This window comes from Oryctolagus cuniculus, chromosome 5 (genome assembly GCF_051225735.1).
Source record: "Oryctolagus cuniculus isolate XC-2025 breed Fujian yellow rabbit chromosome 5, ASM5122573v1, whole genome shotgun sequence".
Classification (NCBI taxonomy): Eukaryota; Metazoa; Chordata; class Mammalia; order Lagomorpha; family Leporidae; genus Oryctolagus; species Oryctolagus cuniculus.
Genome location: NC_142871.1, coordinates 126,348,341 through 126,362,756, shown reverse-complemented (window position 1 = coordinate 126,362,756; position 14,416 = coordinate 126,348,341). Strand labels below are relative to the sequence as shown.

Below are 14,416 nucleotides of genomic sequence, written 5' to 3'. Positions count from 1 at the left end.
GCAGCTGCATAGAAGTTGTTACTCCCTTCTCAGCGCCATATTGTGGGAGAGCAGATGCATAGAATAAGTCTTAACTCCAGTAACAGTCTAGTCCGAGTTGCTCCCCACAATGTTCCACTGAGGAGGTTGTGGAATGCCAAGTTTTAGAGATAAGAGTCTTGAGTATTTGCTTTTATTTGTGTTTTTAATGTGGAACTCATCAGTTACAACCTTTAAGCTGTGTTTGTGTTTTAATATTCACCTAGTCCGTGCTGTTGTGACAAAGCAGGTTAAGACTCCCCTTCCAATGCTGGCATCTTGTATCAGAGTGCTGGTTTGAGTTTCAGCTACTCATCTTCCTATCTAGCTTCCTGCTAATATGCCTGGGAAGACAAAGGATGATGTCTTAACTACTTGGGACTCTGCCACTCACGTGGGAGACTACAACAAACCTAGTGTTGTGGCCATTTGTTTGTTTTGAAGATTTATTTAGTTATTTCAAAGTTGAAGCTACAGAGAGTCTTCCATTCACTGGGTCACTCCCCAGATGGCTGCAACAGCTGGGGCTGGGCCAGCCAGCCTGAAGTCAGGAGCCAGGAGTTTCTTCCTGGTCTCCCATTTGGGTTGCAGAGGCCCAAAACTTGGATCATCTTCCACTGCTTTTCCTAGACCATTAGCAGTGAGCTGGATTGGAAGTGGAGCAGCCAAGAATCGAATTGGTGCCCATATGGGATGCCAGCATCATAGGTGGTATCTTTACCTACGCCATAACGCCAGCCCCTATGGCCATTTGGGAAGTGAATCAGCAGATAAACGATCTCTCTCTCCTCTCTCTCTTTCCCTCCCTCTCTGTCACTCTGCCTAAATAATAAAATCCACCAACTCTGCATAGATGGGTTGACAATAATGAAGTTTTAATATTTTTAATCCTTCTAGGTCTTAGCAAAATTGGCCTGTGGACTAAACAAGCCCAACCGCCAGACCTTGGTCTCACACAAGTTCGTCCCACAGCTCTTCAGTCAAGTGCCTATTCGCAAAGTGTAAGTGCTCAGGAGCACCTTAAATTTCACTCATATCTGTGAAAACACTCTGATTTTAGTTTGTTCATCAAGGATTGGAGCCGGGAAAAATAGGTGCCAGGAAATTCAGGGAGAGTTGGCAGGGAATTTTGAACAATGTGCTGAGGTTATTTTTCTCTGTGAATCTTCAGTTCTGGATTATCTGTGGCCGGTAGTTACCCCTGAATTTAAAACTGATGAACTGGGTTGTAGCTGTCCATTTCCCTTCCTCTGGATTTTATAGTCATGCCTGTTAAATAACAAGTAAATGGGAACTTTGCATTTTTTCTTTCCTTCAATATCAAATCAGGTTTTTCGGGCATCTGAATTGTCCCCGGACTGGTCATGAGAAAAGTCATATAAATGAATAACTAACTAGGTTGCCATGTGTCCTTGACAAGGGCTCATACTGTTGATGAAGAGACAAGATGTAATAGTGCAAAGCCACGTAGAAGTGCTATCAGGAGACTGCATATGAGAATTTGCTAAAGGAATTGTACGGTAGTTACCAAAGTTCACAAAAGAAGAGAGTTATTTGAGAAGCATTTATAAAAAAGGCATGAGATTTTGTTTTCGAGGTTCCGTAAAGCTTGGTGAGTCAAACAAGAAGAGTAAAGCAGTACTGATTTGGAGAATTTTATAGCACAAAGAGGGAAAGGATAAGATATTTTCAGTGAACTGGAACATAAATTAGTTTAGCTGGACCATATTGAGGAAGATAAGTAATGAAAGCAGACTGAAAAGATAAGTTAAAGATAGACTGTAGGGGCTTCAAAGGGCAGTCTGACGAATTTCTTCAGTCTGCAAGATTTTAGCCCTGCACGGGGCTTGTGTTTGGAATTTTAATCCTCCTATGGGAGAGTAGGTCTTGTACGATCATTAAGTTTTATATGTAGTCAACTTGATAGCTAATCAGTGACTTTAACCTTTTATTTGTGCTACTCTTAATCTTCCCAAATCCTAACTCCCAGAGTATCTGAATTCCTAGAATCCTTTAGTCTAATGCTGGAAAATTAAAAAGTATGTAGGACTAATATGCTCATTTCCCCTGAACTGAATTTGAGCTACATGGAGAAGCGGAATTTCTTGTTTGCTGCTAACAAGTAATTTATGATATGACCTTTAAATTCTCTGTCTCCTTTGTTATCAGCCGTAATCTCGGAGGAAAGCTTGGGTCCTCTGTCATTGCAATCCTAGGGATAGAGTACATGGGTGAACTGACACAGTTCACTGAATCCCAGCTCCAGTGGCATTTTGGGGAGAAGAATGGGTAAGTGATTCATATTATTTTTCGATCATAATATTTATTGGGATGCTGAGTCAAAATATAGACATCAAAACCTATCTTTAGGTTAATATTTATTCCTTGAAGAAATTTTACTGGTTCTTCTTGCTTTAAAATATTGATCATGGTATAGGTGTTAAACAGCTTGGAATGCCTGTATCCCATATCAGAGTGCTGGTTCAAGTCTTGGCTACTGAACTTCCAATCCAGCTTCCTGTTAATGTGCATCCTGGGAAGAAGCAGGTGATGGTCCAAGTACTTGGATTTCTTTCACCCACGTGGGAGACCCAAATGGCATTCTGGGCTCCTGGTTTGTCCTAGCCCAGCCCTGACTGTTGCAGATAGTTGGGGAGTGAACCAGCAGATAGAAAATCTCTTTGTTCTCTTATCTCTCCCTTTATCATTCTGCTTTTCAAATAAATGAATATTTAAAGCATGTATGTTAAATCATGGGGTAGGCATTTGGTGTTGCAGTTATGCCACTGCTTGAGACAGAGTGCCTGGTTCAAGTCCCAGTTATGCTTCTGATTCCAGCTTCCTGCTGGTATGCACTTTGGTGGCAGTGGATGACAGCCCAGGTACTTGGATCCCTGCCACCCATGTGGTAGATCACATCGAGATCCTGGCTCCTGTGTTTGGCCTGGCCTGCCCCATGCTTTTGGAGACATTTGAGGAATGAACCAGTGGATGGAAAATTCTCTCTCTTTCCCCCCCACTTTCTGTCTTTCTTTAAAAAAAAAAAAAAAAAAAAAGATTTATTTATTTGAAAGTTAGAGTTACACAGAGAGAGAAGAAGAGACACACAGAGAGAGAGGTCTTCCATCCACTGGTTCACTCCCCAATTGGCCACAATGGCCAGAGCTGGGCCAATCTGAAGCCAGGAGCCAGGAGCTTCTTTCAGGTCTCCCATGCAGGTGCAGGGGCCCAAGCACTTGGGCCACCTTCTACTGCTTTCCCAGGCCATAGCAGAGAGCTGGATCAGAATTGGAGCAACCGGGACTCGAACTGGTGCCCACATGGGATGCTAGCACTGCAGGCAGCGGCTTTACCCACTACGCCACAGTGCCGGCCCCTCCCTGTCTTTCAGAAAGAAAAAAATTAGATCATGATGGCCTATCAGTCGAGAGCAGTTTTCTCATATGCCTGGGTGTTTGATAGATAGGAATTGTTGCTTTGAAGTTTAGTATAGACTGCTAACGTCGTTTATGTGTGTGAGGATGCTGCTGTTCCCTTAAAACTCTGTGTTTGAAGCCATAGTACGCACAAAATTCTTGGAGCTATGAAGGAAGGGTTTGCTGGGCACTTTTCCTAAAGTACAAGTGATGACCGAGCTTTAGAAAGCAGAAACCGTCCTTGCCAGTTTGCACTGGTGTACACTGAGAAGCACAGGGGCTGGTCGGAGGTCAGGTGCACTGAAATCTGGGCACATTTTCCTTTTGTTTTATCTGTGGCAAATAGTTAATCCAGAATTTAAAAAATGATGAACTGGACTGTGCAGAAGGATAACATAAGTATTTTGCTTTTGTTTTAAAAAAAAAATAATCATTTACTTTCAGCTTAAAGGTTTTTGCTGTTCTTACTAGGTCTTGGCTATATGCCATGTGCCGCGGGATTGAACACGATCCAGTGAGGCCCAGGCAGATACCCAAAAGCGTTGGCTGTAGCAAGAACTTCCCTGGACAAACGGCTCTGGCCACCCCGGAACAGGTAAACAGGCATCCTGGATGGAACACTGCCTCTGTTAAAGAGCTTGCTGGGGAGGCTTTGGTCACTGCACAAAATTTAATATGTTGGATGGCATCCTCATTCTCTAATATGAAGGGAATAGAAGTTCCTTTTTTTATTTTAAGAGTTTTTATTTATTTGAAAGAGTTACAGAGAGAGAGAGAGGGAGAGACAAAAAAAGATCTTCCATCCATTGGTTTACTACCCAAATGGCTGCAACAGCCAGGTCTGGGCCAGGCTGAAGCCTGGAGCCAAAAGCTTCATCCAGTTCTCCCACATGGGCACATCTTCTGCTTGGCCATCTTCTGCTATGTTCACAGGTACATTAGCAGGGAGCTGGGTTGGAAGTGGAGCAGTCAGGATTTGAACTGGCATTCCTATGGGATGTCATAGCCAGTATCACAGGCAGTGACTTAACCTGCTGTAACCACGATGCTGGCTCAAAGAATTTCCTTTCTTGTGTTCAAAATTGACTGGTAAACTTGTTATTTATCATCTTTTTTCATTTCTTCCATCTAAATAGAAATACAGTGGAACTGACTGAAGTTCAAAATGGGATTTCTCACCTTTTTGAGAGGTGGAAACTTGAAAAGCTTGGGATGTTGTGCCTCAAGTTCTTTTCTATTTTCTCAAAACTAGAACATGCCTGAATCCACCTAATGGCATGCAAGCAAGAAAGGAAAATGTAAATCTTAAGCTGAGGCAGGACGGAATACTAGGAATATTTCTGTGATCTGTTGATCCCTTGGTTATGGGAGCAAAGAGGCCCTTTTGTGCACAATGGTTTAGAAGTGAACAAATCCACTGTCTAGTTCTATAACAGACCTAGAGTATTTGAATGAAAGATTAAAGTCTCAATATTTTTTCAGGTGCAATGGTGGCTTTTGCAGTTAGCCCGGGAACTAGAGGAGAGACTGACTAAAGACCAAACTGATGTAAGATTTTTATTCTTTATTTCTGGAATGGCTTTTGTGATCTTAACACCACCTGTTTCTTCCCTTACAGAGTAGGAACAGAGATGGAAAAAGCTATCGGCCTAGGAAATTTTAAGGAATATTTTATCTTCCTATACAGGTCCTCAAAACTCAAAAGATCTATGAAAACCTGAAACCATAAACATAAGACCTCACTCCACCCTGTCTCCATAATTACCATTTGCCCTCTACTTTTTTGGATTCTTATCTAACCCCTCCTGCAAACCTGAGTTATGTACAGTGGGCCCTTCATCAGAGTGCATAGCCATCGAGCAGAACATTGAGAGATTGCACTGTAGATTTTTGTTTGTTTGAAGAGAGAGAGCGAGAGCGAGCTGTCAGTCTTCCATCTGCGGGTTCACTCCCTAAATGTCTGCAGCAACTGGGGCTGGGCTAGGCTGAAATCAGGAGCTGGGAACTCCATCTGTGTGACCCAAGTGGGTGGCAGGGACTCAAGCATTTAAACCATTACCCATTGCCTCCAGTGGTGCACATTAGCAGGAAGCTGGATCAGAAGCAGAGGAGCTGAGACTCGGATCAATCACATCTGACAATTAAGTTTCTTAAGTTTTATTAATATATCCTTTACATACTATAAAATTTATACATTTAAAGTATATAGTTCAGAGCTTTTAGTATATTCTAAATTATTTTGTTATCAATTCTAGAACATTTTCATCACCTCAAGAAAAAATCTTGTACCTATTACCAGTCACTCCCCATATCTCCCCCAATCCACCCAGGAATCACTAATCTGCTGTGTTTTATGGACTTAATATTTGGAACATTTTCACATAAATGGGATCATATAATATGTGGCCTTTTGTGACAGGCTTAAAAACCTCTCACTTAGCATGCTTTCAAGTTCACCTATATAGTAGCATGCATCATTACTTGTCTTTTTATGGCTAAGTATTATCCATTGTATGGATAATAACACATTTTGTTTATGTATTCATATGTAAATGGACATTTGGGTTTCTTCTTGACTATATGAGTAGTGCTGCTGTATATAAGCTATTGTGTAGACATATGTCTACATTCTAGGAGTATAGTTGCATGCTAATTCTATGTTAAGCATTTTGAGAAACTGCTAGATTGTTTTCCACAGCGTCTATACCATTTCATGTCCCTACCAGCAGCATTAAGAGTTCTAATTGTCCCACATGCTTGTTACTTTTCATTTCTTCGCCACATTAGTGGGTGTGAAGCAGTATCTCCTTGTGGTTTTGGTTTGCATCTTACAGCTAATCAGCTTTTCATGGCCATTTGGGTATCTGGGGAGATATATCAGGATTTTTTGCCCTTTTTGAATTAGGTTGTCTGTTACTGTTTTTTGTTTGTTTGTTTTGAAGATTTATTTATTTGGGGGGGGCAGTGCTGTGGTGTAGCAAGTAAAGCCCCCACCTGCAGTGCTGGCAGTTCAAGTCCCAGCTGCTCCACTTCTGATCCAGCTCTCTGCTATGGCCTGGGAAAGCAGTAGAAGATGGCCCAGGTGCTTGGGACCCTGCACTGGCATAGGAGACCTGAAGAAGCTCCTGGCTCCTGGCTTCGGATCAGCCCAGCTCTGGCCGTTGCAGCCGTTTGGGGAGTGAACCAATGGAAAACTTCTCTCTCTCTCTCTCTGCCTCTGCATCTCTGTAACTCTGCCTTTCAAATGAATAAATAAATTTTTGAAAAGATTTATTCATTTGAAGGAGAGATTTTTCCATCCACTGGTTTACTCCTCAAATGTCCACAATGGCCAGAGCTGAGCCAGGCCGAAGCCAGGAGCCAGGAGTTTCATCTGTGTTTCCCACATGGGTGCAGGGGCCCAAGCACTTGGGTCATCCTCTGCTGCTTTCTCAGGCACATGAGCAGGAAGTTGGGTTGGAAGTGGAGCAGCTGGAACTCGAACCGATGCCCATGTGGGATGCCGGCATTGCAGGCAGTGGCTTGACCTGCTACTCCACAGTGCCAGCCCCTGTTGTCGAGTTTTAAGAGCTCTTTATCCTGTACACAATTTCTTTGTCAGATGTTGAGTTGCAAATATTTGTTCCCATTCTATGGATTTTCTTTGTTCACTGATGGTATTTGTTTGATGTAGCCTTTTCTTTTTGAAATATCTTGGAGTCCTAAAAGTCAACTATATACGGTTAGGAATAATCTAAAAGTATTTGTTTTCCTCTTTCAGCTAGAATTGGTGGTGAATGTTTTTATTCCTTTAATAGGTAGTCACGTAAAGAGGTTTTTGATTCCAACTTTGCCCACTAGGTGTCGCTTGGATCTCATCTGGCTATAATAAGCCTCCAGTTTTTCTTCAAGTGCGACACAGTGGGGATCTAAGAAAATTAATCTATCTTTAAGCTTCAAAGAACTTTATGCCAAAAGGAATTCAAAACATAGCAGATCTCCTCACTTCACTGTTTAAAACATTCCAGTGGCTTACCTGCGTACTTAAGCCAAGTTAAAGGTTTCATTTTTACATTTCTTTATGGGGCTGGCGCTGTGTTGCAGCAGGTTAAAGTCCCTTCCTGCAGTGCTGGCATCCCATATGGGCACCAGTTTGAGTCTTGGCTGTTCACCTCCCGATCTAGCTCTCTGCTATGGCCTGGAAAAGCAGTAGAAGATGGCCCAAGTGCTTGGGCCCCTGTACCCACATGGGAGACCCAGAAAAAGCTCCTGGCTCCTGGCTTTAGGTCAGTCCAGCTGCAACCATTGCTGTCATTTGGGGAGTGAACCAGCAGATGGAAGACCTCTGTGTGTGTGTGTGTGTCTCTCTCTCTCCCTCTCATTCTGCCTCTCTGTAACTCTGCCTTGAAAGAGTTACAGAGAGAGAGAGAGATCTTCTATCTGCTGGTTTACTCCCCAGATGGTCACAATGGCCATGGCACAACTGGGCCAAAGCCAGGAACTTCATTCAGGTCTCCCACATGGGTGGCAGGGGCCCAAACACTTGGGCCATCTTCCACTGCTTTTCTTAGGCCACTAACAGGAGCTGGATTGGAAGTGGAGCATCCGGGACTCAGATCAGCACCCATGCAGGATACCGGCATCGCAGGTGACAGCTTTACCTGGCACGCTGCAACACTGGCCCCAGGATTTCTTTAATTCTATGAACGTGATCAGTCTCTAGGCCTCTGACCTCGTGTCCTACCTTCCCCTCACTTCGTGCTCCAGCTCCTCTGTGCTGGCCTCCTTCCCTTTATTTGAACACCAGAGTAAGCTCTCGCGTTAGCACCTTTGCACTTGCTGCTCCTTTGCCCTGGGAATCGTTGCTTCCTCAGGTGGGCAGTCTGACACAGCAGATTAAGCCGCTGCTCACAATCCCATACGAGTGCCAGTGGAAGACCTGGCTGCTCCAATAGTGCTACTTCTTTGTTTTCTAAGATTTATTTATTTATTTGAAAGGCAGAATTATGGGGGTGGGGGCAGAGAGAAATTTTCCATCCACTGGTTCACGCCCAGATGGCTGCAGTGGCTGGAGCTGGGATGATCTGAAGCCAGGAGCTTCTTCTGGGTCTCCCACGTGGGTGCAGGGGCCCAAGGACTTTGGTCATCTTCCACTGCTTTCCCAAGTGCATTAACAGACAGCTGGATTGGAAATGGAGTAGCTGGGACTCGGACTGGCGCCCATATGGGATGCCAGCGCAGCAGGCAGAGGCTTTACCTGCTGTGCCACAGCACTGGACCCTGCTCTACTTCTTTTTCTTTTTCTTTTTTTTTTTTTTTTTTTAAGATTTTTATTTATTTGACCGGTGGAGTTACAGACAGTGAGAGAGAGAGAGAGAGAGACAGAAAGGTGTTCCTTTCATTGGTTCACTCCCCAAATGGCTGCAATGACCGGAACTGCGCCAATCTGAAGCCAGGAGCCAGGTACTTATCCTGGTCTCCCATGGGGTGCAGGGCCCAAGCACTTGGGCCATCCTCCACTGCTTTCCCAGGCCACAGCAGAGAGCTGGACTGGAAGAGGAGCAACCGGGACTAGAACTGGCACCTGTATGGGATGCCGGTGCCACAGGCGGAAGATTAACCTAGTGCGCCACAGGTGGTAGCCCCCTGCTCTGCTTCTGATCCAGTTTCCTGCTAATGCATCTAGGAAGGCAGTGAAGATAGTACTTGGTCCCTACCACCCATCTGGGAAACTAGGTTGGAGTTCTTGGCTCCAGGCCTCAGCTTGGCCCAACCCTGGCTGTTGGAGCTGTTTGGGGGAGTGAACCAGTAAATGAAAGATACCTCACCTTGACCATTGCTGGCAAGTGCCTTTGGAAGGCAGTTCTAGTGAGCGGTTTGGTCCTATACGCCAAGTGTGCTCCCTGTGTCTGTTTCCTGTGTTGCCGTATGATGGTTCCTCCACACATGCTTGGCTATTGCCAGCTTCCTCCAGGTACCAGGCAAATGGGGCTGCCTATCTTGAACTGTGAACCTCCAAACTAAGCCAAAATACACATTTGTGTTACTTGTTAAAAATAGAAAAAGATGTCTCTCTCCATTCCCTCTCCCTTCTCTCTTCCTCTCACTCTTCTTCCCTTTCTGTCATTCTGCCTTTCAAGTAAATAAATTACTTTTAAAAAAGATTTATTTATTAAAAATATTTATTTGAAAGGCAAAGTTACAGAGGCAGAGAGAGGGAGAGAAAAAGTTCTTCTGTCTGCTGGTTCACTCCCCAGATGGCCACACGGCCAGAGCTGTGCCCATCTGAAGCCAGGAACCAGGAGTTTCTTTCCGGTCTCCCATGCGGGTACAGGGGCCTAAGCACCTGAGCCATCTTCTACTGCTTCCCCAGGCCATAGTAGAGAGCTAGATTGGAAGTGGAGCTCCCGGGATTCAAACCGGCATCCATATGGGATGCTGGCACTATTAGGAAGTGGCTTTACCCACTATGCCACAGTGCTGGCTCCTGAATAAATAAATCTTTAAAAATAATTATTTTCATTCCTCCCTTTATTTAGGTGTGTGCTCACATCTCACCTTCTCTAAGAAGCCTTCCTAGTTACCCTGTCACATCAATAATATCCATCACTCTCTGCCTTACTCTGTTTTTTCAAAATCCCAGCATTCGTGTCTGTAGTCCTTTGTATTATCCACCTACTTGTTTATTACCCATGAGGTCCTGAACTGTCTAGAGGTACACAAGACACACTTAGAGTGGAGTGGTTTCAGTCAATAATAATTCCTTTGTAATTGCCAATTTGTGTTCTCTCAAGATATACAAATGTCTACAAATATGTTTACTCTCTCTCTTTCCCAAATAGTTGCTGCTTTCTACTCATTGGCCTTAGAGGTGTTTCTTCCCACGAGCATCTTTTGATTTTTGAGGGGAGCCCTCTGTAGACTTTTCACCTTGTATTTCTGCCTCCTGACTGTTTGAGTTGGCTGAGCAGCGGTGGTTTTCCGATGTTTGGCTTCACTGAAAACGGAGGCAAGGATCCTGCTCTCTAGAGGCTGTCAGTCCACTGTAGCTTCTGGAGCTGGGCTGTAAGGAGGAGGGACTGGGGCCGGTGTTAAGCAAGATGCCATCGTAACATCCCTCTTGAGCACTGGATTGAGTCCCGGCTGCTCTACTTGCAATCCAGCTCCCTGCTGATGTGCCAGGGAAAACAGCAGATGGCGGCCCAAGTACTCAGACTCCTGCAACCCACATGGGAGACCCAGAAGAAACTTCTGGCTCCTGGCTTTAGCCTGGCACAGCCCCAGCTGTTGTGGGCATTTGGGGAGTGACCCAATGGATAGAAGATCTTTTTGTCCCCTCTCTGTCCATAACTCTGCCTTTCAAATAAAGAAATAAAGGTTAAAAGAAAGGTACTAGTGAAAATTTCTACTGTTACAAAATGTAAGAATATCAGTTCCTTCATACCCAGAAGTAGCACAGACTCTTTTTGTAGAACCATGTAATCAAAATTTTATTCAGAAAATGTGATTCTATGGTATACATTCTGTACTGTTAGCATGTGTGGTGTATGAAAATAGGACATGCCTTTACATTCCTCTTGGTCCCTAACCTGTGCATAATATGTACTCAGTGTACATTTATAGTTTATGTAAGTAAATATTGGAATAAAGAGCCTTGTTCTTTACTTACTATTCTTTGTTCTTTACTTACTATTCTTTGTCCTGTATTGTCTTTTTTTTTTTTTTTTTTTTTAAGATTTATTTATTTTACTTGAAAGAGTTACACAGAGAGAAGGAGAGGCAGAGAGAGAGAGAGGTCTTCCATCCACTGGTTCATTCCCCAATTGGCTGCAACGGCCGGAGCTGTGGCAATCTAAAGCCAGGAGCCAGGAGCTCCTCTAGGTCTCCCACATGGGTGCAGGGGCCCAAGGGCTTGAGCCATCTTCTGCTGTTTTCCCAGGCCACAGCAGAGAGCTGGATAGGAAGTGGAGCAGCCGGGATTCGAACCAGCGCCCATGTGGGATGCTGGCACTGCAGGCGGCAGCTCCACCCGCTACGCCACAGCGCTGGCCCCCCTGTATTGTATTTTAAACTATTTCTGTTTTCCAAACTCTTCTGTTACCCTTGATCCTTTTATTTCCTCTCATGCAGTTCAGTATATGGAATACAGAGGCTTCTGCTAACTATTTCTGATCTCAGTCCTCTTCCACCCACAGAATGACAGGATGGCCACCCAGTTGGCTGTGAGCATTCGTGTACAAGGAGACAAACGTCTGAGCAGCCTGCGCCGCTGCTGTGCCATTACTCGCTATGATGCTCACAAGATGAGCCAGGATGCCTTTGCTGCCATCAGGAACTGTAATACTTCTGGACTCCAGACTGAATGGTGAGTGTTTTTCCTAGCTCTTCTTCTCAGAAGAAACTTAGGCCTCGTTTTAGCTCTAAAATTGGTGGGCATCTGAGCTCTTCAGCTGGGGGCACTCTTTATAAATCAGTCTAGCAGCACCTATTACGGAGGAGAGTGGCTATCCCTTGGTGCACATGTAGCAACCCCAGAATCAAGGCAGCTCAGCTGCGGCTTCCTTGCCTACAGTTAGTACATTTGAGCTCCCAGGTACAGGTGGTAGGCAGTGAACTGATACTGTCTCTGCCTGTATTCATTCCTATAGTCAGGGAAATGACCGATTGTACTTGGAAAATAGAAGTTTCAACATGACACTTGGGCACTTCTCTCTCAATGACTTTATTGTTCTGTTTTAAAAGCATCTTTCATAACTTATGAAAGTGACCTATTTTCATTGGTAATTTCCACCTAAACATTCCAACTTAGTTACAGGCTCCACTGGTATCATATAAGTGTCACTTCTGCTAGTTATAAAATACAGCCAAATACATGATAAAGCCTCTTTTTGAAGCATGTTCATTTTCTATCCAGATAATAATGGTTTTCAAGCGAATCACTTAAGTTATTGCTTATGTAAATATATCGGTACATTGTTCTGTGTGCAGACATATAATATGATGGGGTCACTGAAGTTAGAGTCTGTGTTCTTAGAATTTACTTTTACTTGCTGGTATATTTGTTTTCAGCAGTTTATTTTGAACAGTTTTACATAACCAGGTGATAACTGTGGTACTGTGTTCATATGAAACCTTCCTTACTTAAAAATGTATGAGTCAGGGCCAGCATTCTGGTACAGATGATTAAGCCATCGCCTGCATTGCTGATATCCTGTATGAGTGCTGGTTCAAGTCCTGGCTGCTCTACTTCCTATCCAGGTCCTTGCTAATGCTCCTGGGAAAGCAGAAGATGGCCTGAATACTTGGGCCCCTGTCAACCATGTGAGAGATTCAGATGGAGTTCCAGGCTCCTGGCTTTGGCCTGACCCAACACTGGGCATTAAAGGCATTTGGGGAGTGAACCAGCAGATGGGAGATCCCTCCATCTCTCCCTTTCTTTCTTTCTTTCTTTTTTTAAGATTTATTTTATTTATTTGAAAGAGTTACAGAGAGAGGTAGAGACAGAGAGAGAGGTCTTTCATCTGCTGGTTCACTCCCCAGATGGCTGCAACAGCCAGAACTGTGCTGATCCGAAGCCAGGAGCCAGGAGCTTCCTCCGGGTCTCCCACATAGGTGTAGGGGCCCAAGGACTTGGGCCATCTTCTACTGCTTTCCCAGGCCATAGCAGAGAGCTGGATCAGAAGAAGAGCAGCCAGGACTAGAACCAGTGCCCATATGCCAGCACTTCAGGCCAGGGCATTAACCTGCTGCACCACAGCGCCGACTCTCTGTCTCTCCCTTTCTATCTCTTTTTAGCTCAGCCTTTCAAACAAATATATAAATCTTTTTTTTAAAAAGATTTATTATTTGAAAGAGTTAAACAGAGAGAGGAGAGGTAGAGAGAGAGAGAGAGATCTTCCATCCATTGGTTCACTCCCCAATTGGCTGCTACAGCTGGAGCTGTGCAGATTTGAAGCCAAGAGGCAGGAGCTTCTTCCTGGGTGTAGAGCCCAGAGACTTGGGCCATCTTCTAATGCTGTCCCAGGCCATAACAGAGAGCTGGATCAGAAGTGGAGCGGCTGCTCCATATGGGATGCCAGTGCTTTAGGCCAGGGCGTTAACCCGCTGCGCCACAGCACCGGCCCCAATAAATCTTTTTTAAAAAATGGGTAAGTTGGGGCCAGTGCTGTGGCGTAAGTGCCGACATCCCATATGGTCTCTGGTTTGAGTCCCTGCTGCTCCACTTCTGATCCAGTTCCCTGCTAATAGCCTGGGAAAGCAGTAGAAGATGGCCCAAGTGCTTGGTCCCCTGCACCCATACAGGAGACCCGGAAGAAGAACCTGGCTCCTGGCTTCAGATCAGCCCAGCTCTGGCCATTGTGGCCACTTGGGAAATAAACCAGTGGATGGAAGATTTCTCAGTCTCTCTCTCCCTCTCCCTCTCTCTCTCTCTTTCTCTAACTCTACCTTTTGAATAAAATAAGTAAATCATTAAAAAAAAATCTATAAGTTACAAGCTATGAAAAATATTCCTCCCCAATAGGGTGAAATTTATTGACAGGGAAACATCAAAATTATCTGATTAAAGCGTGTCCCAAAGCATGAAACATGTACAGTGAAATGCTGTCATAATAACTTTATAATTCTAAATATTCTGTACTTCATTTTATTTTCTGAAATTCAGCTTATGTGAAAACTTATGATAATCAGACATGAACTTCATTATAGGTATTTTTTAAAAGATTTATTTGAAAGGCAGAATGACAGAGAGAGACAAAGAGCCATCTACTGGTTCACTCCCAAAATGGCCACAACAGCCAGGCCAAGCCAAAACCAGGAACCAAGAACTCCATTCTGTGATCTCCCACATGGATGGCAGTGGTCCAGGTCTTTAGGCCATTTTCCGCTACCTTCCCTTGCCCATCAGCAGGGAGCTGAATCGGAAGCGGAGCCCCCAGGACTTGAACCAGCACTGATGGGGGTTGCCAGCATTGCAAGCTGCAGCTTACCTGTTACGCCACAGT

The 14,416-nt window shown here is 44.4% G+C and overlaps 1 protein-coding gene across 5 annotated transcripts in view; it reads left to right on the top strand.

The window, feature by feature from the left end:
- The window catches only part of POLH (DNA polymerase eta), a 39,669-nt gene that overhangs the window by 20,551 nt on the left and 4,702 nt on the right, over positions 1-14,416 (top strand). For all 5 annotated transcript variants that reach the window (XM_002714695.6, XM_008262963.5, XM_089333907.1 and 2 more), the window contains 5 exons: positions 916-1,019; positions 2,188-2,307; positions 3,906-4,029; positions 4,917-4,982; positions 11,609-11,778. In XM_002714695.6, coding sequence (XP_002714741.1) covers positions 916-1,019; positions 2,188-2,307; positions 3,906-4,029; positions 4,917-4,982; positions 11,609-11,778 — 584 coding nt within the window. The remainder of the gene's footprint in view (positions 1-915; positions 1,020-2,187; positions 2,308-3,905; positions 4,030-4,916; positions 4,983-11,608; positions 11,779-14,416) is intronic.